Source organism: Mytilus edulis, chromosome 4 (genome assembly GCF_963676685.1).
Source record: "Mytilus edulis chromosome 4, xbMytEdul2.2, whole genome shotgun sequence".
Taxonomy (NCBI): domain Eukaryota; kingdom Metazoa; phylum Mollusca; class Bivalvia; order Mytilida; family Mytilidae; genus Mytilus; species Mytilus edulis.
Genome location: NC_092347.1, coordinates 923473 through 949413, shown reverse-complemented (window position 1 = coordinate 949413; position 25941 = coordinate 923473). Strand labels below are relative to the sequence as shown.

Below are 25941 nucleotides of genomic sequence, written 5' to 3'. Positions count from 1 at the left end.
ACAGAGACATGTGATACCTTTGAGTTGCACAAAACTTTCATTCTTCTACATTTACAATTACCAGACTTACAACTGCCTTTCTTACACTGACAATGCACAAAACTTTGCCTCCACTTTATGACATCTTACGCACCATCTCTCTCACATTCATATCACTCATTGAGACTTCAGATACATTTAAAGTTGCATTTGTAAGAAATTGAACCTGGTTTCTACTGAAGTATCCCTTTATTTGTCCAGGTTTCTACTGAAGTATCCCTTTATTTGTCCAACTAAGTCTTTAGTTACAATTTTATAGCCACCATGTTCATTCACATTCATCACCACGCCTGTTTTGTTTTTCTCATCCGCAGAGCCCATATCAATGGACCAAATAGGAATGATAACGTTAACAGTTAATCTAGTTTTTGAGTTTTTGTCAAGGCATCAGCTTGTACCTGCTGGCCAGAAACGACCCTCTTTCGTGCACCCTTGAAGTCAATATTTGAAATTTCAGACAAAACCTCACTAGTATCAACAACAGGAATTTCACAACCAGAAAGCGTCCATTTTGAAGGAAGTATGTACCAGTAGATGTCATGCATGCTGATACTTCCTAACCAACCAATGTTAGCATCACTTCATTCAATTACCATTGTTTCTGTTTCTAACTCAATAGTTTGTTCATTGTTGTCTGCTGAATAATGACCATTCAAATCAAAACTATTTATCTGGTCATTAACTGCATCAAAAAGGTATGACGCTAACCTGAAGCAGGACAAACGGACGTACATACGGACGGTCGAACAGACAGACAGACAAACAGACGTACAGACAAGAAAACATAATGCCCCTCTACTATAGTAGGTGGGGCATAAAAATGATGAAAATATAATTAGGTTAATGGCATATGTTTTAATAATAGAAACATATATTTATTTTCAAATTTTGTAAAAGTTAAAACCATTTTTAAGCAATATTTTGTACATGTTATAACATGTATGAGGTAATTTCTTACATGTTATAACTAGTATTTTTGCATTGTACAAATTATTACATGTACAAACAAGAATGTGTCCATAGTACACGGATGCCCCACTCGCACTATCATTTTCTATGTTCAGTGGACCGTGAAATTGGGGTCAAAATTATAATTCGGAATTATAATTAGAAAGATCATATCATAGGGAACATGTGTACCAAGTTTCAAGTTGATGTAACTTTAACTTCATCAAAAACTACCTTGACCAAAAACTTTAACCTGAACTTCGCACTATCATTTTCTATGTTCAGTGGACCATGAAATTGGGGTCAAAACTATAATTTGGCATTAAAATAAGAAAGATCATATCATGGGGAACATGTGTACTAAGTTTCAAGTTGATTGGACTTCAACTTCATCAAAAACTACCTTGACCAAAAACTTTAACCTGAAGCGAACAGACGAATGCACAGACGGACGAACGGAGGCACAGACCAGAAAACATAATGCCCCTCTTCTATCGTAGGTGGGGCATAAAAATTTGTACATGTTATAACCTGTACAAAATCACAACTTGTACACGACATATACATTATCAGGGTTTAAGCTAGGATTTTGAGGGATTTAGTCACTTTTGTGCGCTATGAAAATCAACCTTTTTTTGTGTAACAGCAAGGGACCAAGGATGTATGTTACTAGCTTCATCTTTGACTTTGTCAGATTTTAAAGGACTTGTAGGCATGATTGGCAGTCAGTATTGTATGATTTGACTGTATTGGCCCTTATTATGAAAGCAGAAATTAACTTGCAATGATTATATCACTGCATAATCATTATCCTTATAAAACGTCTAAATCGATATTTGGAAATCATTTCTATTAAGTTGGAACTGTATAAAATCCTTTTTGGAACGAGTATAACGACTGAAAGGAGGTTGTAAACAAATCAAGAATAGATAACGTTTACTACTTTCGGTTTTAAAATGAAACAAAAACAGGAAGTGACACGTGGATAATAAATTCAAAATGAGTCTGGATTCATCAGGAAATTATCATTTTTCGGTTTTAATTCCTTTAGTAAGAGATATATATTTTTTTATCAGGGTCTATAAATAGTCATAGGACTACATTCACGCATGCGTAGCACACAGTACAGGAAGCACCTGTTTAACTCGTGAAGACAATTTGAATGTTTTGAATAAAGTTCTATATAATATTTTTTTAAATGGAAATTGTCGAAAGTTTTTGATGGCAATTTATATCAATTATGACGAAAATTCGTTCGAATGACGAATCTACGACAAATGATCTTCAAATCTTGATCGTTGGAGAAATAATGAAATTCAAATGCGAACTGTCCGATGGTAACAAATTATTTCGATCAAATGACGAAACTATACTCCTGGTTGTTGAATTGCTAACTGACTGATTTTCCTGGGGAAATAATTATAATGGTCAATTATGAGATTTATTAATAATTAATGGATTAGTGACCCATTGGATGGCGAAAAGCAGATTAGTTGTAATCACAACTTGTAACACCTGCTGAAAATGTTAATTACCTGGGGGTCATAAAATTATCAAAAACATAAAGACAGGTAGATTTATAGTATTTTAATGCAAAATTTTTTTTCCACTTTCAAAATTTAAGTGACGAAATTGATTTGAAATACTTTTGTCAATGCGAAAACCCTTTCATAAATTATGAAAGTGACGAGCCCTAGCAAAATCACTGCATTATTATATATTTTCTACTTACCAATAAACATAATGGTATTCATATGTAGCATACAGTTCTAATTCAAATCCCGCCAACAGATAAGACACCATGGCCTGTAGAATCAGGTACAAAACCCAGTTACCTAAACAGGCAATATGTTGCCTACTGGGCTCTGTTTTAGACAACAGCTGATGGAGATAGGCATCTACTTTATCTGCCTGAAATATAATAGGCGCCATTAAATACAGAACTGGGTTGCCAATACCACTAGAAAACAGGCAATGAGTTGCCTGCTGGGCTCTAGGATCTTTCTATTGCATAGCAACATATAAAACATTTGTGTCTATTGATTATCAGTACTGTGAAAGTACTTTAATTCGTGGGTATCAATTTTCGTGGTTTGAGCAATATTTACATGTTCGTGGGTTTTTAAATTCGTGGATTTTAGTTTTCTAAAAAAAAAAATATTGAAAAATTAAAGCTTTTAGAAAGAAGGTTAAAAATAGTCTGGATTGAGGGTAATTGCAAAGTAAACATAGACCCGTGTAAATCGTAGTGATAACACTAATTAACCCATGGTAAAGTGAGACCATCAAAGGTGTTAATTGGGCCATAAACATGGCACCTAAAGAAAACAGTAACATAAACAAATGCTATAAACGTATCTTGAGTTGTCAAATAATTCTTACCAAAATCAAGCCCAGCATGAAATTATTATTTCCCATATGTACGAGAATTATGAGAATTAAAATGAACACTTTATCATACTAGCATATCAATACTGGAAATCTGACTTTCATCGATCAAAAATATTTTTTATGAGAATAAAAAGATCAAAAGTTGTACAATTTAGGTTATAAAAGATGAAATGGGTATAATCCTGCATGCAATTGTAGTTCTGTGACTGCTATTAAAGTATTCTAAGATTTTGCGTTATTTAATATATTATCTAGATCATATCAGTAGTCAAACCTACCGATGGGGATCTTTCCATGTCTCGATTTGGACAATGGTTGTTTTATTTCGTTGGACACTTAAATTCGTGGATAGAGTCATCCACGAAAACCACGAAAATTGGTACCCCACGAATAAAAGTACTTTCACAGTAATATATTATTTCTGAATAAAGCATACCTCACAATGTTTATTGTCATTATCTAATAGAAAATGCCTTCTTTTCTTTCATTGTTCTATAGCCTTTGTTTTTGATGTACATATATCTGCTTTGTCATGTTCTGTACCTGTAGTTTTTTTAAAATAATTCTAATTTTTGGAGAAGAAATTTGTACTAGGATAACTCATAAAAAAAACAAGAATGTGTCCATAGTACATGGATGTATATGTCCCATTGGCAATATCATTTTTTATGTTCTATGACTGGAAAATTGGGATCAAAACTCCAATTGGCATTAAAATTAGAAAGATCATATCACGAAGAACATGTTCTTATGTTTTACTGTTATATTACTGTCCCAGGCTAGGGAGAGGGTTGGGATCCCGCTAACATGTTTAACCCCGCCACATTATTTATGTATGTGCCTGTCCCAAGTCAGGAGCCTGTAATTCAGTGGTTTTCGTTTGTTTATGTGTTACATATTTGTTTTTCGTTCATTTTTATTACATAAATAAGGACGTTAGTTTTCTCGTTTGAATTGTTTTATATTGTCTTATCGGGGCCTTTTATAGCTGACTATGTGGTATGGGTTTTGCTCATTGTTGAAGGCCGTACGGTGACCTATAGTTGTTAATGTCTGTGTCATTTTGGTCTTTTGTGGATAGTTGTTTCATTGGCAATCATACCACATCTTCTTTTTTATACGTGTACTAAGTTTAAAGTTGATTGGACTTCAACTGCATCAAAAACTACCTTGACCAAAAACTTTAACCTGATATGAGCACTATCCTTTTCTTTGTTCAGTGGAGTGTGAAGTTAGGGTCAAAATGCATAGAGGTACTGATGGCTTTGTTTTCTTTCAAATCAAACTGGATTATGCTCATTGTTGAAGGCCGTACGTCGATCTTCAATTATCAATGGCATTAAAATTAAAAAGATCATATCACAGGGAACATGTGTTCTAAGTTTCAAGTTGATTGGACTTCAATTTCATCAAAAACTACCTTGACCAAAAACTGTAACTTGAAGCAGGACAGATAGATGGACAAAAAGATAGATGGACAAATAGATACAGATGAACACACGCACAGACAAAAAAAAAATGATTTCCGTAGATGGGGCCTAGAAAATATGTTCTAAACAAGAATGTGTCCACAGTACACGGATGCCCCACTCGCACTATCATTTTCTATGTTTAGTGGACCGTGAAATTGGAATAAATTCTCTAATTTGGCATTAAAATTAGAATGATCTTATCAAAGGGAACATGTATACTAAGTTTCAAGTTGATTGGACTTCTACATTAACAAAAACTAACTTGACCAAAAACTTTAACCTGAAATTTGCACTATCATTTTCTATGTTCAGTGAACCGTAAAATTGGGGTCAAAACTCTAATTTGGCATTAAAATTAGAAAGATCATATCATAGGGAACATGTATACTAAGTTTCAAGTTGATTGGACTTCAACTTCTTCAAAAACTACCTTGACAAAAACTTTAACCTGAAGCGGGACAGACGGACGGACGGACAAACGGACGAACAGACGAACGGACGAACGGACGCACAGACCAGAAAACATAATGGCCCTCTACTATCATAGGTGGGGCATAAAAAGGGGCTTACTTTTAAGACAAAGTAAGAACAAGTTAACAAATAGACAAATAACAAGAATGCGTCCATAATACATGGATGCCCCATTCACACTATCATTTTCTTTGTTCAGTGGACCGTGTAATTGGGGTCAAAACTCTAATTTGACATTAAAATAAGAAAGTTCATATTAAAGGGAACATGTGTACTAACTTTCAAGTTGATTGGACTTCAATTTCATCAAAAGCTACCTTGACCAAAAACTTAAAGCTGAAGTGGGACAGACGGAAGAACGAACAGATGTACAGACCAGAAAACATAATGATCCAAGGTGGAGCATAAAAAGAAGATTAACTGAGGTAACTGTGATACAAACCTCTTCCTGAAGGGCAGATAACTCTTCTAGTATATGTCCCCACTTGTCTCTCTGTCTGGCCCGATTATGGCCAGGGATTTGCATCAGTGTACAAACAGGACGGACTGCCTGCATGAACCAAGCATCTACAAAAGTTTTGGCCTGAGCATTGTTGTAGAGCTGAGATCTGGAAATAAAACAATCAGTATTGGAGTTGTTCCATTTAAAAGTATAACTCCTTGCTACTTTTCATCAATGCTTTTTTAATTCACGTTTTTCAGTAATGAATTTTCCAAATCTTAGAACTTAGTGATTATCTTGTTAAATAATGTCTTTTCTATGTAACAATAAAATTTCTTAAGAGTTAATGGCATATCACTTGAACAATAAATGTTTCCCTTCCTATTCAGAATTTCACCTGTTACCTGTAAAACAAGGATAGCTAATAAATCTTATTTCTGACTCAGACAGGGAGAGCTAATAAATCTTATTTCTGACTAAGACGGGGAGAGCTAATAAAACTTACTTCTGACATTGACGATAGGGCTTATAAAACTTACTGCTGTCTAAAACAATGAGGTGCTATAAAACTTACTCATGACTAAGACAAAGAGGTGCCATGAATTTACTTCTGACTAAGACAAGGAGGTGCTATGAAACTTACTTCTGACTAAGACAAAGAGGTGCTATGAAACTTACTTCTGACTAAGACAAGGAGGTGCTATAAACTTACTTCTGACTAAGACAAGGAGGTGCTATAAACTTACTTCTGACTAAGACAAGGAGGTGCTATAAACTAACTTCTGACTAAGACGAGGAGGTGCTATAAACTTACTTCTGACTAAGACATGGAGGTGCTATAAATTTACTTCTGACTAAGACGAGGAGGTGCTATAAACTTACTTCTGACTAAGACAAGGAGGTGCTATAAATTTACTTCTGACTAAGACGAGGAGGTGCTATAAACTTACTTCTGACTAAGACATGGAGGTGCTATAAACTTACTTCTGACTAAGACAAGGAGGTGCTATAAACTTACTTCTGACTAAGACAAGGAGGGGCTATAAACTTACTTCTGAATAGGACATTGAGGTGCTATAAACTTACTTCTGACTAAGACAAGGAGGTGCTATAAACTTACTTCTGAATAGGACATTGAGGTGCTATAAACTTACTACTGACTAAGACAAGGAGGTGCAATAATCTTACTTCTGACTAAGACAAGGAGGTGCTATAAACTTACTTCTGACTAAGACAAGGAGGTGCTATAAACTTACTCATGATTAAGACAAGGAGGTGCCCTAAATTTACTTCTGACTAAGACAAGGAGTTGCAATAATCTTACTTCTGACTAAGACAAGGAGGTGCTATGAAACTTACGTCTGACTAAGACAAGGAGGGGCTATAAACTTACTTCTGACTAAGACATGGAGGTGCTATAAACTTACTTCTGACTAGGACATTGAGGTGCTATAAACTTACTTCTGACTAAGACAAGGAGGTGCTATAAACTTACTTCTGACTAAGACAAGGAGGTGCTATAAACTAACTTCTGACTAAGACAAGGAGGGGCTATAAAACTTACTTCTGACTAAGACAAGGAGGTGCTATAAACTTACTTCTGACTAAGACAAGGAGGTGCTATAAACTTACTTCTGACTAAGACAAGGAAACTTACTTCTGACTAAGACAAGGAGGGGCTATAAAACTTACTTCTGACTAAGACAAGGAGGTGCTATAAACTTACTTCTGACTAAGACATGGAGGTGCTATAAACTTACTTCTGACTAAGACAAGGAGGTGCTATAAACTTACTTCTGACTAAGACATGGAGGTGCTATAAACTTACTTCTGACTAAGACAAGGAGGTGCTATAAACTTACTTCTGACTAAGACAAGGAGGTGCTATAAACTTACTTCTGACTAAGACATGGAGGTGCTATAAACTTACTTCTGACTAAGACAAGGAGGTGCTATAAACTTACTTCTGACTAAGACAAGGAGGTGCTATAAACTTACTTCTGACTAAGACATGGAGGTGCTATAAACTTACTTCTGACTAAGACAAGGAGGTGCTATAAACTTACTTCTGACTAAGACAAGGAGGTGCTATAAACTTACTTCTGACTAAGACAAGGAGGTGCTATAAACTTCCTTCTGACTAAGACAAGGAGGTGCTATAAACTAACTTCTGACTAAGACAAGGAGGGGCTATAAAACTTCCTTCTGACTAAGACAAGGAGGGGCTATAAACTTACTTCTGACTAAGACAAGGAGGGGCTATAAACTTACTTCTGACTAAGACAAGGAGGGGCTATAAACTTACTTCTGACTAAGACAAGGAGGGGCTATAAACTTACTTCTGACTAAGACAAGGAGGGGCTATGAAACTTACTTCTGACTAAGACAGGGAGGGGCTATAAACTTACTTCTGACTAAGACAAGGAGGTGCTATAAACTTACTTCTGACTAAGACATGGAGGTGCTATAAACTTACTTCTGACTAAGACAAGGAGGTGCTATAAACTTACTTCTGACTAAGACAAGGAGGTGCTATGAAACTTACTTCTGACTAAGACAAGGAGGTGCTATGAAACTTACTTCTGACTTAGACAAGGAGTTGCAATAATCTTACTTCTGACTAAGACAAGGAGGTGCTATAAACTTACTTCTGACTAAGACAAGGAGGTGCTATAAACTTACTTCTGACTAAGACAAGGAGGTGCTATAAACTTACTTCTGACTAAGACGAGGAGATGCTGTAAACTAACTATCCACTAAGACAAGGAGTGGCAATAATCTTACTTCTGACTAAGACAAGGAGGTGCTATGAAACTTACTTCTGACTAAGACAAGGAGGGGCAATAAACTTACTTCTGACTAGGACATGGAGGTGCTATAAACTTACTTCTGACTAAGACATGGAGGTGCTATAAACTTACTTCTGACTAGGACATGGAGGTGCTATAAACTTACTTCTGACTAAGACAAGGAGTTGCAATAATCTTACTTCTGACTAAGACAAGGAGGTGCTATAAACTTACTTCTGACTTAGACGAGGAGTTGCTATAAACTAACTTCTGACTTAGACAAGGAGTTGCAATAATCTTACTTCTGACTAAGACAAGGAGGTGCTATAAAACTTACTCATGACTAAGACAAGGAGGTGCTATAAACTTACTTCTGACTAAGACATGGAGGTGCTATAAACTTACTTCTGACTAAGACAAGGAGGTGCTATAAACTAACTTCTGACTAAGACAAGGAGGGGCTATAAAACTTACTTCTGACTAAGACAAGGAGGTGCTATAAAACTTACTCATGACTAAGACAAGGAAGGGCTATAAACTTACTTCTGACTAAGACAAGGAAGGGTTATAAACTTACTTCTGACTAAGACAAGGAGGTGCTATAAACTTCCTTCTGACTAAGACAAGGAGGTGCTATAAACTTACTTCTGACTAAGACAAGGAGTTGCTATAAACTTACTTCTGACTAAGACAAGGAGGTGCTATACAATTACTTCTGACTAAGACGAGGAGTTGCTATAAACTTACTTCTGACTAAGACAAAGAGGTGCCATAAACTTACTTCTGACTAAGACATGGAGGTGCTATAAACTAACTTCTGACTAAGACAAGGAGTTGCTATAAACTTACTTCTGACTAAGACAAAGAGGTGCTATAAACTTACTTCTGACTAAGACAAGCAGGGGCAATAATCTTACTTCTGACTAAGACAAGGAGGTGCTATAAACTAACTTCTGACTAAGACAAGGAGGTGCTATAAACTAACTTCTGACTAAGACAAACTTCTGACTAAGACAAAGAGGTGCTATAAACTTACTTCTGACTAAGACAAGGAGGTGCTATAAACTTACTTCTGACTAAGACAAAGAGGTGCTATAAACTTACTTCTGACTAAGACAAGGAGGTGCCATAAACTTACTTCTGACTAAGACAAGGAGGTGCTATAAACTTACTTCTGACTAAGACAAAGAGGTGCTATAAACTTACTTCTGACTAGGACATGGAGGTGCTATAAACTTACTTCTGACTAAGACACGGAGTTGCAATAATCTTACTTCTGACTAAGACAAGGAATTGCTATAAACTAACTTCAGACTAAGACAAGGAGGTGCTATAATTACTACTGACTAAGACAAGGAGTTGCTATAATCTTACTTCTGACTAAGACGAGGAGGTACTATAAAACTTACTCATGACTAAGACAAGCAGGGGCAATAATCTTACTTCTTACTAATACAAGAAGGTGCTATAATTACTACTGACTAAGACAAGGAGGTGCTATAAACTTACTTCTGACTAAAACAAGGAGGTGCTATAAACTTACTTCTGACTAAGACAAGGAGGTGCTATAAACTTACTTCTGACTAAGACAAGGAGGTGCTATAATTACTACTGACTAAGACAAGGAGTTGCTATAATCTTACTTCTGACTAAGACGAGGAGGTACTATAAAACTTACTCATGACTAAGACAAGGAGGTGCTATAAACTTACTCATGACTAAGACAAGGAGGTGCTATAAACTTACTTCTGACTAAGACAAGCAGGGGCAATAATCTTACTTCTGACTAAGACAAGGAGGTGCTATAAACTTACTTCTGACTAAAACAAGAAGGTGCTATAATTACTACTGACTAAGACAAGGAGGTGCTATAAACTTACTTCTGACTAAGACAATGAGGTGCTATAAACTTACTTCTGACTAAGACAAAGAGGTGCTATAAACTTACTTCTGACTAAGACAAAGAGGTGCTATAAACTAACTTCTGACTAAGACAAGGAGGTGCTATAAACTTACTTCTGACTAAGACAAGGAGGTGCTATAAACTTACTTCTGACTAAGACAAAGAGGTGCTATAAACTTACTTCTGACTAAGACAAGGAGGTGCTATAAACTTACTTCTGACTAAGACATGGAGGTGCTATAAACTTACTTCTGACTAAGACATGGAGGTGCTATAATTACTACTGACTAAGACAAGGAGTTGCTATAATCTTACTTCTGACTAAGACGAGGAGGTACTATAAAACTTACTTCTGACTAAGACAAGGAGGTGCCATAAACTTACTTCTGACTAAGACAAGGAGGTGCTATAAACTTACTTCTGACTAAGACAAAGAGGTGCTATAAACTTACTTCTGACTAGGACATGGAGGTGCTATAAACTTACTTCTGACTAAGACACGGAGTTGCAATAATCTTACTTCTGACTAAGACAAGGAATTGCTATAAACTAACTTCAGACTAAGACAAGGAGGTGCTATAATTACTACTGACTAAGACAAGGAGTTGCTATAATCTTACTTCTGACTAAGACGAGGAGGTACTATAAAACTTACTCATGACTAAGACAAGCAGGGGCAATAATCTTACTTCTTACTAATACAAGAAGGTGCTATAATTACTACTGACTAAGACAAGGAGGTGCTATAAACTTACTTCTGACTAAAACAAGGAGGTGCTATAAACTTACTTCTGACTAAGACAAGGAGGTGCTATAAACTTACTTCTGACTAAGACAAGGAGGTGCTATAATTACTACTGACTAAGACAAGGAGTTGCTATAATCTTACTTCTGACTAAGACGAGGAGGTACTATAAAACTTACTCATGACTAAGACAAGGAGGTGCTATAAACTTACTCATGACTAAGACAAGGAGGTGCTATACAATTACTTCTGACTAAGACAAGCAGGTGCTATAAACTTACTTCTGACTAAGACAAAGAGGTGCTATAAACTTACTTCTGACTAAGACAAAGAGGTGCTATAAACTTACTTCTGACTAAGACAAGGAGGTGCTATAAACTTACTTCTGACTAAGACAAGGAGGTGCTATAAACTAACTTCTGACTAAGACAAAGAGGTGCTATAAACTTACTTCTGACTAAAACAAGGAGGTGCTATAAACTTACTTCTGACTAAGACATGGAGGTGCTATAAACTTACTTCTGACTAAGACAAGGAGGTGCTATAAACTTACTCATGACTAAAACAAGGAGGTGCTATAAACTTACTTCTGACTAAGACATGGAGGTGCTATAAACTTACTTCTGACTAAGACATGGAGGTGCTATAATTACTACTGACTAAGACAAGGAGTTGCTATAATCTTACTTCTGACTAAGACGAGGAGGTACTATAAAACTTACTCATGACTAAGACAAGCAGGGGCAATAATCTTACTTCTTACTAATACAAGAAGGTGCTATAATTACTACTGACTAAGACAAGGAGGTGCTATAAACTTACTTCTGACTAAAACAAGGAGGTGCTATAAACTTACTTCTGACTAAGACAAGGAGGTGCTATAAACTAACTTCTGACTAAGACAAAGAGGTGCTATAAACTTACTTCTGACTAAAACAAGGAGGTGCTATAAACTTACTTCTGACTAAGACATGGAGGTGCTATAAACTAACTTCTGACTAAGACAAAGAGGTGCTATAAACTTACTTCTGACTAAAACAAGGAGGTGCTATAAACTTACTTCTGACTAAGACATGGAGGTGCTATAAACTTACTTCTGACTAAGACATGGAGGTGCTATAAACTTACTTCTGACTAAAACAAGGAGGTGCTATAAACTTACTTCTGACTAAGACAAGGAGGTGCTATAAACTTACTTCTGACTAAGACAAAGAGGTGCTATAAACTTACTTCTGACTAAAACAAGGAGGTGCTATAAACTTACTTCTGACTAAGACATGGAGGTGCTATAAACTTACTTCTGACTAAGACAAGGAGGTGCTATAAACTTACTTCTGACTAAGACAAGGAGGTGCTATAAACTAACTTCTGACTAAGACATGGAGGTGCTATAAACTTACTTCTGACTAAGACAAGGAGGTGCTATAAACTAACTTCTGACTAAGACAAAGAGGTGCTATAAACTTACTTCTGACTAAGACAAGCAGGGGCAATAATCTTACTTCTTACTAATACAAGAAGGTGCTATAAACTTACTTCTGACTAAGACAAGGAGGTGCTATAAACTAACTTCTGACTAAGACATGGAGGTGCTATAAACTTACTTCTGACTAAGACAAGGAGGTGCTATAAACTAACTTCTGACTAAGACATGGAGGTGCTATAAACTTACTTCTGACTAAGACAAGGAGTTGCTATAAACTAACTTCTGACTAAGACAAGGAGGTGCTATAAACTAACTTCTGACTAAGACAAAGAGGTGCTATAAACTTACTTCTGACTAAGACAAGCAGGGGCAATAATCTTACTTCTTACTAATACAAGAAGGTGCTATAAACTTACTTCTGACTAAGACAAGGAGGTGCTATAAACTAACTTCTGACTAAGACATGGAGGTGCTATAAACTTACTTCTGACTAAGACAAGGAGGTGCTATAAACTAACTTCTGACTAAGACATGGAGGTGCTATAAACTTACTTCTGACTAAGACAAGGAGGTGCTATAAACTAACTTCTGACTAAGACAAAGAGGTGCTATAAACTTACTTCTGACTAAGACAAGCAGGGGCAATAATCTTACTTCTTACTAATACAAGGAGGTGCTATAAACTTACTTCTGACTAAGACATGGAGGTGCTATAAACTTACTCATGACTAAGACAAGGAGGTGCTATAAACTTACTTCTGACTAAGACAAAGAGGTGCTATAAACTTACTTCTGACTAAGACAAGCAGGGGCAATAATCTTACTTCTTACTAATACAAGGAGGTGCTATAAACTTACTTCTGACTAAGACATGGAGGTGCTATAAACTTACTCATGACTAAGACAAGGAGGTGCTATAAACTTACTTCTGACTAAGACAAGAAGGTGCTATAAACTTACTTCTGACTAAGACAAGGAGGTGCTATAAACTTACTTCTGACTAAAACAAGGAGGTGCTATAAACTTACTTCTGACTAAGACAAGGAGTTGCAATAATCTTACTTCTGACTAAGACAAGTAGGTGCTATAAACTTACTTCTGACTAAGACAAGGAGGTGCTATACAATTACTTCTGACTAAGACAAGGAGGTGCTATAAACTTACTTCTGACTAAGACAAGGAGGTGCTATAAAGTTCCTGATTGTATCCTTTAGATAATCTACCATGGGTATTGTTCCAAATACTCGTTTATTGACTGGAAGGAAGGTCAACTGAAAAGAAAATTTAAAATGAATAAGAACACATATAGCCTTCAAAACACTGGTATAATCACATATTGTACAGGCTAAAACATTGTTTGTATAATAATATGAGCCGCGTATTAATAGAAAACTGTATAATACACAAAGCCTTGTATATATACTCACCTGTATTTATGAATCAATATAATACTCAAAGCTGTGTGTACTCACCTGTATTGAAGACTAATATATAATACTCAAAACTGTGTGTACTCACCTGTATTGATGACTCATATATAATATTCAATCATATGTGTACTCACCTGTATTGATGACTCTTATATAATACTCAATGATATGGGACAACATCCCTAATGCGCCTCGAAATGAGGAACTCAAAAGTCATGTGTAAAGAAAAAATCTCTGTGTAGTGATATTGGACATGTTTCTATTTTTAACAAATGACTGAACTTAATTATTTGTGGTGATTAGGAAAGTAGAGGAACATAGAATAAATGTGTAAAAACTATGGAGCTATTGTATGTGTTCAAAGTATTAAATTTTCAAAGAACTTATTGTGTTAAAAAGGGGATATTTTACCACAAGGAGCCGCATCACAAAAGGATGTTCTGGGTTTGCTAATTTACGGAAAAAATAATTTCACTTCGTACCCCGAAAATTTAACCACATATGTGAAAATGTCACAGCTTCGAAACGAGCTATCATACATATCCAAGTTTACGATATGGACTGAGCTACAGGAAAAAACGTTACCATTACCGCCTATGGAAAAACAATTAAAGATATTCAGCCATATGTGTACTCACCTGTATTGATGACTCTTAAATAATGCTCAATGCTGTTTATACTCACCTGTGTTGATGACCTACTTATATTACACAGTGCCATGTGTACTCACCTGTATTAATGACTCACATTTAATACTCAATGCATTGTATATTCACCTGTATTAATGACTCATATATAATACTCAATGATATGTGTACTCAACTATATTGATGACTTACATTTAATACTCAATGCTATGTGTACTCACCTGTATTAATGACTCACATATAATACTCAATGCTGTGTATACTCACCTGTATTGATGACTTACTTATATTACACAGTGCCATGTGTACTCACCTGTATAAATGACTCCCATTTAATACTCAATGATATGTGTACTCACCTGTATTAATGACTCACATTTAATACTCAATGATATGTGTACTCACCTGTATTAATGACTCACATTTAATACTCAATGATATGTGTACCTACCTGTATTAATGACTTACATTTAATACTCAATGATATGTGTACTCACCTGTATTAATGACTTACATTTAATACTCAATGATATGTGTACTCACCTGTATTGATGACTCACATATAATACTCAATGATATGTGTACTCACCTGTATTGATGACTCACATATAATACACAATGCTACGTGTACTCAAATATATTGATGGCTTATTTATAATATTCAATGATATGTGTAATCACCTGTATCATTGGCTCACATACAATGCACAATGTCATTTGTATGAACCTGTATTAATGACCTGGATAATACACAATGCAGTGTGTACTCAGCAATAATAGTGACCTGCATATAATACAAAATGCATTGTGTACTCACCTGCATAGATGACTCACATATAATACTCAATGTCATCTGTACTCACCTGTATTAATGACACACATTTAATAAATAATGCCATATGTACTGACCTGTATTAATGACCTACATACCATTAACAATGTCATGTTTACTAACCTGTATTAATGACCTGGATAACACACAGGGAGATGATTTACTAAATTCTTTAAACGTATCCTGTATAATATAAAAAGATTGGAATAAAATATTTAAACTAGAATCACAGTTAAAATGTAAAAAAAATGGTGTACAGCTCGCAGCTAGTAATGCAAGGAATAATAGTTCGAAAAAATTGTAATTGGAGATTTACCTATTATGGAAAATAGCCCAATATTCAAAATCTAAATACATAATTAGATTCAACATATCATCAAACAAACCCACGGCTGGAAATCTACACACGCAGAACATTTGGTTCTGCAATGAAAACCGTGAGAGGATTTTCCGGTTGTGCTTGAGTGGAGTAATTGTCACCGCTTCAAAAGGTATGTACATTTCTAAATTGCAATTTTCTTATTCGACTGATCAAAATATTGAAAATCGGAGAATGCTATGCTGTGGTGAATACTTTAACGAAGAGAGACATGTATCATTTACTGCTGTACGTGGAGTTAAACTCCTACAAAATCAGTTGCCCCAAGAGAATTTGCCTAAAAAAGTGACATTTAAATTTTAAAATGGTTCTAATTACAGACCCTCAAGTTTAAATTTACTTTTTATTCGGTCAATGGGTATGAATGTCGTTTTGGGCGGCGTGTACGCTGTCCAGTGTTGATCGACATCTTAATAAATATGAAAACCTCATATTTTCATTATGACATGCGTGAGGGGATCGCTTCTGATTGAGGACATCATGAATGCGTGAGGGGACGTGAAATCATAATATTATATCCAAACTATGAGTATTTGAAAGTTGCCTTAATGTGGTCAGATTGTTCATGAAAAAAAACCATTTGTGTGCATAAACAGAAATTATGAGATAGAATTTTGAAATAACAATAAATGGCCATGTTTTCTATTTATGAATAAAAGTCTAATCAATTAAATGAAAAAAAAGTCTAACCAATTAATTTCAAATATGTGTCCAAATTCGTGGATTTATGCAAAAAATCGGTATAGTTTACTACCACAATTTGATATTAATAAATATTGTAATTTTCATCGTTATTGATAAATGTTATATCAGTATTGCAAATCTAATCCTGAATTCTGTCTATCCTATTTTGGGGATATTGTTTAAAGGGGCACTAGCTGCCAAATTCATTGTAACCGATTTGACTCAAATTCTCATATTTGGTTTATAACAATGTAAAACATTTATCCAAACTATCAAAAGTCTAAAATAAACAGTTTACAGAGCATGGGGTAGATAATATATAGGTTCGTTTCGTGTGTATTTTAGTCCAGACGCCATCTAATTAACTATCGATTTGACCTCAGATGACCATATAAGCGATGTAAACAAAAATAAAGATACGAATAGATTAAACCAACACGTGCAATTGCATTTTTATAGGTCTGTTTGATTTTATTTTATAGATTAAAAAAAGATGTTTCTCATTGTTTTTAACCATATAAGAATGATTTTATGTGCATCGAATTAGTAATCAAATGATTTACCGTAGTTTCACTTTCATTGTTGACATTCTTTTTCTTTAAATAACCAGTACACGTACAATGCATGCGTTGTCAATCTCTAGCTAGGGGTTAACTTGAAGTTCACATGAATACCGGTTAGAATGATGATGACGTTTTCACTTGCAAGTGAATCAGTCAAAAATTATGTTTAATCGCTTATTTCAACAAAATTAAAGGAAATTGATTGCTAAAAGCAAATTATTATTTCATTATTCCAATTTGATTAATGATTGATCTAAAAAAAATCATACTTTATTTTTTTTTATATATCGTAGCTAGTGCCCCTTTAAGAAATTCATATATTACGTCACTTTGTGCATTTATGGTTTTTGCTAACTCGGCTATGAATTTTTATGTGCTGGTTTAGGTAATTTTATGTATCCGTTTTTATTGTGTAGTTAGTCACCACTTCGATTTTATCATGTATATCTATTATATAGTAATTTTATAAAACATCACAAAATTATAAATTATTCGAAATAACAAGGATGTTCTTATTCCAGGCAGAAACCCTAACCGTAGTAGACACAACTTTTTGAAACTTTTGCTCCTCAATGAACTTGTCTTGGCTTTCGAAGTTTTTTCATCTGAGCGTCACTGGTAAGCCTTGTGTTGACGAAAGACGCGTCTGACGTATAAGTGTTTTTAAACCTGGTACCTTTTGTAAGCTATAATTGGAGTGTTTCTCTGTCCTATATGTTCTATCATTTATTTGTCCTGTCATGTAATGTTGTCTTTGACTGATATATTTACCTTGCCGTAGAAGCGGGAGGTTTGGCATGCCACAAAACCGGGTTCATCTTACCATTTTTTTCTTAAAATGTCCTGTGCCAAGTCCGGAAAATGGTCATTGTTAAATTGTAATTCGTTTCTGTGTGTGTTAAAGTTTAATTTTGTGTTGCTGACATTGTGTCGTAGTTTTCCTCTTATATTTGATGTGTTTCCCTCAGTTTTAGTTTGTAGTCCGAATTAGTTTTTTCTCAATCAACTTATGAATTTCGACAATGGTTTACTACTGTTGCCTTTATTGGAGACATATTTGCAATTTATTGGTAGGACTGTTTATTCATAAACAGAAACACTTTGTGATGTATTGTATAAATCAAAATATTCAACTAAATATCAAAATTTGTGTTTTCGCGATCCATTTTTTTTAAAATACGCAATACTGGGCTGATATGAAATGTTTCCACTTTTATTTGTAGCTAGAAACAAATCGTTGACAAAATTTTTCCTTTTATTGTTCGTAAAACCTATCTTCCCACAATGTATTTCAAAATTCTATCTCATTAATTTTGTTTATGCACACAAATGTGGTTTTTTTCATGAACAATCTGACCACATTAAGGCAACTTTCAAATACTCATAGTTTGGATATAATATTATGATTTCACGTCCCCTCACGCATTCACGATGTCCTCAATCAGAACCGATCCCCTCACGCATGTCATAATGAAAATATGAGGTTTTCATATTTATTAAGATGTCGATCAACACTGGACAGCGTACACGCCGCCCAAAACGATATTCATACCCATTGACCGAATAAAAAGTAAATTTAAACTTGAGGGTCTGTAATTAGAACCATTTTAAAATTTAAATGTCACTTTTTTAGGCAAATTCTCGTGCGGCAACTGATTTTGTAGGAGTTTAACTCCACGTACAACAGTAAATGATACATGTATCTTTTTGTTCAAGTATTCACCACAGCATAGCATTCTCCGATTTTCAATATTTTGATCAGACGAATAAGAAAATTGCGATTTAGAAATGTATATACCTTTCGAAGCGGTGACAATTACTCTCCTCAAGCACAACCGGAAAATCCTCTCACGGTTTTCATTGCAGAACCATATGTTCTGCGTGTGTAGATTACCAGCCGTGAAACCCAAAAATTCATTCTTATTAAAATCAAACTAAGTATGATTTTGACCTTTTTTTTACCTTACTATGGACCTATTGGACCAATTTGAAAATTAGGCTAAAATAATCTAAATACACCATTAGATTCAGCATATTAAAGAACACTTTTTTAAATATTCAAAGCTTTGACCAAACACCATTGAAAATGGTCAAAAAATAAATAATTAATACAAAGTAGGAGAAAAGTATTTTTTGGTCCACATTCCAAAACAGTTCCTCAATATCCAAACCTTCCTTTTTTGGTATGGAACCTTGTTCTATTTCAGAGAGATTCAAACTAATACTCAATTGATTTTCTCATTGATGCCACCAGAAAATAAGACTGTGTGTTGTCCTATTGATGCCATCAGAAATAAAGATTGTCTACTGTCATATTGATGCCACAAAAAAAAAAGAAGAATAATATGTGCAGTTCTATTGATGCTACTAAAATAAAGATTATGAGCTTTCCTATTGATGTCACCAGAAGTTTATGTTATTTATTCTAACTCATCATATTAAGCCATGTGAACAAGTGTACCTGATTAGAGCTATTACAGGGATATAAATCGCAGGGTTCAATTTAGAAACAAAAAGATGTTGTATGACTACCACTGAAAGTATCCACCAAAAAATCTCAAAATTTCCTTTTATATAAATATAAGTTCAGTACAAACCAATATCGTGTGTAGTGACACCATTTGTGTAATCTCTGGTAATATGTGTAACTGATTCATCAATGTTTCCATGTAACTGACACACTCTTCCCTACTCTTGATGACTGTGTAACGAGGGAACGTTGGAGGTAAAAGTCGCTGATTAACTAATGGTTCAAATCCCATGATGGTTGGATAGTCTACAATACAAATAATTACATTGGAGGTAAAAGTCGCTGATTAACTAATGGTTCAAATTCCATGATGGTAGAATAATCTGCAATACAAATAATTATATTCTTAATGACCTATTGTACTACCAAAATGAATAACTGTTGATTCATTTATTTTTAATGGGTACAAATTTTCATATATTGAGGGAAACTTACAAGTTTGTGAATGTTCAATTTCGTGGTTTCACAGAAGTCAGCATATATGAAATTTGTCGTTCTTTGAACATTCAATCTGTGGTTCATCTGTGCCCATATCTTCACTAGTCAAATGTTACAATCCATTCCCCTCCTCTCTGTTCTTGGCAGATTAAGCCAACATTTGTGATAACAATGTTGGGCCATCTATCGGTTGATTAAAGTCAGGCCCATTCCAAATACTTTATTCTTGACCAATAGTAGCACTTGAACTCTCTTTAGTTTAGAGGTGAAGACACCGTAGCTGATAGAGTCTATAAACTTGGTGAAGCACGAAAATACATTTTTACATTCCAACATTTGTGCAAAAAACATACACAGGAACTTCTATTAGTTAATTGAGAACATTTAAAATGTCCCTAAATACAGTCATATGTTAGGGTTTGGTTGTTTTTTTTTGGGGTGGGGGGTGGGGGGGGTTAAAATCTTGTTGCACAGTCAGTATGTGGCAATTGTTAACCTACATTTTCTAAATTTACATATGATCATGTAATCGCTGCTTTTTTAATGGATGCAGCCAGTTGCCACTGCAACCAATGAAAATCATTACCTCGTGGATGCGAAATTCTCTCTCAATCCGCCAAGGGTGGAGAGAAGGGGAGTGGATCATAATTCTTGGCTAGCGAAGATGCTGAGCCCATGAAATCCACAAAAAATTGATATCCAATGAATAATAATAAATCTACTAAAACAATATGTTGGATTTTTGTCAAATATGAATGGTGTATCAATCATGCAACCTGCTTTGGGAAAATGTTGTGCTCTTAAAAACACTCATTTAGTATTATTAATTCAGTCAGAATGTTATGGCTCAACTCAACTATAAATATTTCCTGTTTGGAATTAAAATCCACTTTCAAGTCCCTCCCTTTTAATTCCTGTTAATTTCATGTCCATAGAAACAACTTCACTTAATCAAAGTAACATAACATGATCATGTACTGGCCTGACTATTGTTGTTTTCAGTTATCATGGTTATATCAAATATTTCTTTTCTTTCTTCATAACATTTTATTCCTCAATATGTGTTCCTCCTTTCTATTCCCAGTGTATATTTCCTTACCAGTTTACTGAATTCTTTGGTTTTAGGTAGTATTATATGTCCTTACCATTTTTACTGACTTCTTTGGTTTCAGGTTGTATTCCACATGACAATGTTGTTTTGATGACAGGAAGGACTTCTTCCATCTGTGTGACCAACTTCTTCACATGTGGAACACCTTCACACTGAAACGTATCAATATTTCTTATTTTGTGTTTTATTTTTCATTTTAAAAATATGAAAATGATTAACTATAAGCCAGAACATTGTATTATCTCCCTTTACCTGATGTCTTATGATCATTATTAAAGGTATCTTTCTATTGATTGTTGGTGTTTTGATTCCCTATGTTTATCCCCAATGCAAGCTTATATCAAAGCAGTAATCCAGTGTATTCATGTACATTATCAATAAGAGTTAACTAAGAAACTTGTGTACTTTTATGGAGAATTGACTAATCAGAATATGCTGCAGTTATTCAGGTCAATTTCATGTTGAAGTATTTTTAGATTTGTAACTAACAAATAACCATTAAAATTTCAAAATCAATCTTTACCTGCTGGTATTTAAAAAAAGTAATTCTGTAAAACACATAAAATTTTATTTATTTATCAAAAAAAAATCATTCATATTTTTCTTTGATAAATAGTGTCTCTTTGACACATTCCCCATTTCCATTCTCAATTTTATTTATGAAAGGTATTTCTTTATATTGGTACATGATCTAGAAAGGTAATGTTTTTTTTTCTCTTTTATTTAATACGTAGAAGTCAAAATTTGAAATAATTTTGGAGGAAATCCTGTTTGAAATCCAATTTGATTTGCAAAGGAATAAAAGTACTAATACATAACTTCATTGCTTCCTATGTCTACGTTCTGCAATTTAAAGCAGCTTTCTTACTTAGGTTTAAATTATAGTGCTTGAGAGCACTGGATGGTAAAGATTGCTTTTGTCATGTTTGTTTTGCAATTTTGTGAATATAAAATATTTAGCTAGGCAAGTAATAGATTTTAGTTTGAGTTATCTTTCTTTGTTCATCATTTTTCATTTGTAGTTTAACATGTTTTTATTACAAATTCATACACCAAGTATTAAAAACATTTACTTGACAAGAATGTTTATTCTAATGCATATTATTTTGTAGTTTAAATATCCAAGAATAACATACCATCAATAATATGGCTGACTTTGGATAATATAGTACCTACACTGCAGTATCAAAGGAGTTGACCTTAGAAGCTAAAGCAAGTTACTTTCATAAGGGTTTACATTTCATGCAATCTTTACCCAAATAAAGTGCATAGTAAATGGCACTGGTTCCAGGAAGTTTTGTAGTAAAGAAGCAGGTAGTTCTGGTCAGAGCAATTGTGTATACATGTCCTCCCATTTTATTTCTTTTATTTTCTTATCATTCAAAAGAATCTTTCAACAGGGCTTCTACAGTGATTAAGTCCTTCAACTTTCATTTAACATGTTTGATAAGAAAATTACTAGGAGATTTTCATTTTCGACAAGTTTGATTGATAACATGGTTAAGCTTTGAAACCAAAAGTCCCAAGTGGTAAAGTCGAAACACCATCACAAGTTTGTTGACTGTTATGGAATATCTGTTTCACAGATGACAATGGACATGTTCCTATTGTCATACCAACAATCCTGTATTATTTTTTCTTAATGTGCCCCTCCAATTTAGACTAATTTGTTTTCAACTAGTTGATGCCTTTGATATGAGTTTAAATGTGTCTTTGATATCTTTTGCCCCTCTTTTAAAGGTATGCATATATGTACTACTTTCTCGTATATTCTTTCCTACTGGGCCTGAATTAGTGGATCTATACCTAAATATCTGGTTGTGATGAAAAATTATTAGAGGCAACTCATGTAACAAGATATTGAACACTGACATGACAGACCTAGGGTCTAATATGACTTAAGGAACTAAGTTATGAATGACAACACTGACATGACAGACCTAGGGTCTAATATGACTTAAGGAACTAAGTTATGAATGACAACACTGACATGACAGACCTAGGGTCTAATATGACTTAAGGAACTAAGTTATGAATGACAACACTGACATGACAGACCTAGGGTCTAATATGACTTAAGGAACTAAGTTATGAATGACAACACTGACATGACAGACCTAGGGTCTAATATGACTGAAGGAACTAAGTTATGTATGACAACACTGACATGACAGACCTAGGGTCTAATATGAACTAAGTTATGATTAACAACATTTACCTTCTCTTTATTTAAGGACAGTAGTAATGTAAGTAACAATCTGCTGAATTTAATTCTGGCATACAGGGCCATGTTGAGTTGATGTTCTTGTTCTATGTCTGGCTGTCTGTCTTCACCAGGTTTACTTCGGGTTGTCTGTAATTACACAATTATCTTGTTAAAGTTATCATTTATTTTGTATACTTTCACTTACTGGAATGTAAATAAAATAAATCAATATGTGCAAAGATCAAAGGTCGGATTGAGAAATCTTCTTTTGATTTAGAAACTAAGCTACATGGAAACATATACATTTGCACACAAAATATCAAGTTCTTCAAGGACTTTTAAATATATATGTATCTGCTACCTGGAAAAATTTCAGGTGCTGGCTAAATTAACTACAATAATCAAATCAAATCAAAGCTAAGCTAAAACTGTTTCTGCATTTCAAAGGAAACCTAATTGATTTTTAAAAAAATTATAAATAGTTTATAACATGTATCCATATACAGATTGGTCTGTAATGAAATCATAACCAGAGTACCACACTACCAAAGAAGGGTCACTACTTTATTTCTAATATATACTTATACATTATTACAAAACACATTCGTATATATATATATAGCAACGCACTAAGGATTACACAATTATAGTTTAACACTTAGGTCACTTGGTTTTCGTTACAGTTTATACCTTTAACTTGATTGGAGTTATAAATGAGAGTTTCATGGGTTTTTCCTAACATTTCAAGTTGAATTTTTAAAATGTCTATTTAAGAAATAATTCATGGAAGCCATATTTTTGTTGGAAATTTACACATGGCCTGGGCCGTGATATTCGAATTTTATCCTAAGCATTAGCAAGGGATAAAATTAATGAATATCACAGCCCAGACCATGTGTAAATTTACAACAAATCTATGGCTTCCTTGAATTATTTCGATTTTAATAGGACAAATATGGTCATTAAAAATCTGAAGCAAGGGTGGGAAATTCAATGCTGTTTGTGTGGCTGTTCTTTTTTACTACCTGTTAGATAAAGCTAGAAATTCTAATAAATCTGTAGCTTGCATAGATTATTTCGTGAATAACTGTTGTAAAAATCTTTTATTTCTGAAACCCAACATTTGCCATTTTTAATTTACATGTGTTTCTTGTACACTACTTCATATCCATAGTTGACATTTCCTAACTAAGGAGCTGCCATGTTGACTTGCTGAAATCAATAAATATGTAAATAATGCAATAGAATACAAAATAAATCCAAACCTACCTCATAAATCCATTTTAATAAAATATTGTACGAATTTCAATGGTTAACGTAATGAAAACCTTCAACTCTAGCGTTTTCATTTGTATTATGTCATGTTTTATAATGACTTAAATGCGCCATAAGCATTAATAGACTTTTCACAGAATTTTATCTTATTTTAAATATGTTGATTTCTCCGAGCTCTTGTGCATTAATTCTTTTTGTTATGTATCTAAATAAGAATAAGAGTTCTTTTGTCTTTTTTTAATTGCATTTTTAAAACAATAAAATTGACAAAGAGTTTACAAATAGGTTTCAATACATGTGGATTTACATCCATTTTTATATATACCTCTGAGTCTGCGCTAAGTATAGATAGATCTAGAATTTTATCACAGAGTTTTTACAAAGCGCATCATATTCGAATTTATATTTTTGTTCATGTAACAAAATGCCATATAACAAAAACACTTTATAATGATTTTTCTGCAATAAAAAAGGGGGAAAAAACTGATAAAAAGGATATGCCACAAATGTAAACTTTATATTTCCTTAACAATTACAAGTGTTTAAAATATTCAGCTGATTTTTACAGAGTTATCTCCCTGTAGTGTTATGAAGCACCTTTAGAGGGAGTTTTACAGAGTTATCTCCCTGTAGTGTTATGAAGCACCTTTAGAGGGAATTTTACAGAGTTATCTCCCTGTAGTGTTATGAAGCACCTTTAGGTGTAACACCACTAATTCAGGCCCGGCCAGAAAGCACATACCAGAAAGTAGTACATATTTAACACAAAATAGTTCCTACGCATGGACATAACTTTCAATATATTTAGAATATGTTATTAATTTTGGTATCAAATGAAAGCTGCATGACTGGTGATCATTGCAGAACAATTTTTGACTGATAAATTTGAATAATAAAAAAATGGCATGAAATTTAAAAAGGAGGGTAGATTTTGCCTTTTTGTCAGATCGGAAGTACCTGTTTTGGTACATCCGAAGTTCCGGGAACCAGTTCTTTCTTATATGCAATGTAAGGTATGTTGATTTTTTCAGTACAGGATACCAGAAGGTGTTGCTTTGACATGCAATGATTGTCACTTTATTTGAACTTAAGATAAAAGAGCTGTGACCACAGGAAATTGAGGAATTTAACATAGAAAGCAATGGGGCCATTAATTAGTGGTGTACTTCCTATTACAGAGAATCACCAGAAATCCAATTTTTAGAAGTTGTACCTATTCC

The 25941-nt window shown here is 34.1% G+C and overlaps 1 protein-coding gene across 5 annotated transcripts in view; it reads right to left on the bottom strand.

Annotated features, from left to right (window-relative positions):
• Positions 1-25941, bottom strand: part of LOC139518715 (N-alpha-acetyltransferase 35, NatC auxiliary subunit-like) — a 129436-nt gene that overhangs the window by 31382 nt on the left and 72113 nt on the right. For all 5 annotated transcript variants that reach the window (XM_071310199.1, XM_071310195.1, XM_071310194.1 and 2 more), the window contains exons 7-13: positions 23459-23593; positions 21275-21392; positions 19759-19937; positions 15659-15718; positions 13791-13897; positions 5764-5929; positions 2720-2898 (exon numbers count right to left, since the gene is read on the bottom strand). In XM_071310199.1, coding sequence (XP_071166300.1) covers positions 2720-2898; positions 5764-5929; positions 13791-13897; positions 15659-15718; positions 19759-19937; positions 21275-21392; positions 23459-23593 — 944 coding nt within the window. The remainder of the gene's footprint in view (positions 1-2719; positions 2899-5763; positions 5930-13790; positions 13898-15658; positions 15719-19758; positions 19938-21274; positions 21393-23458; positions 23594-25941) is intronic.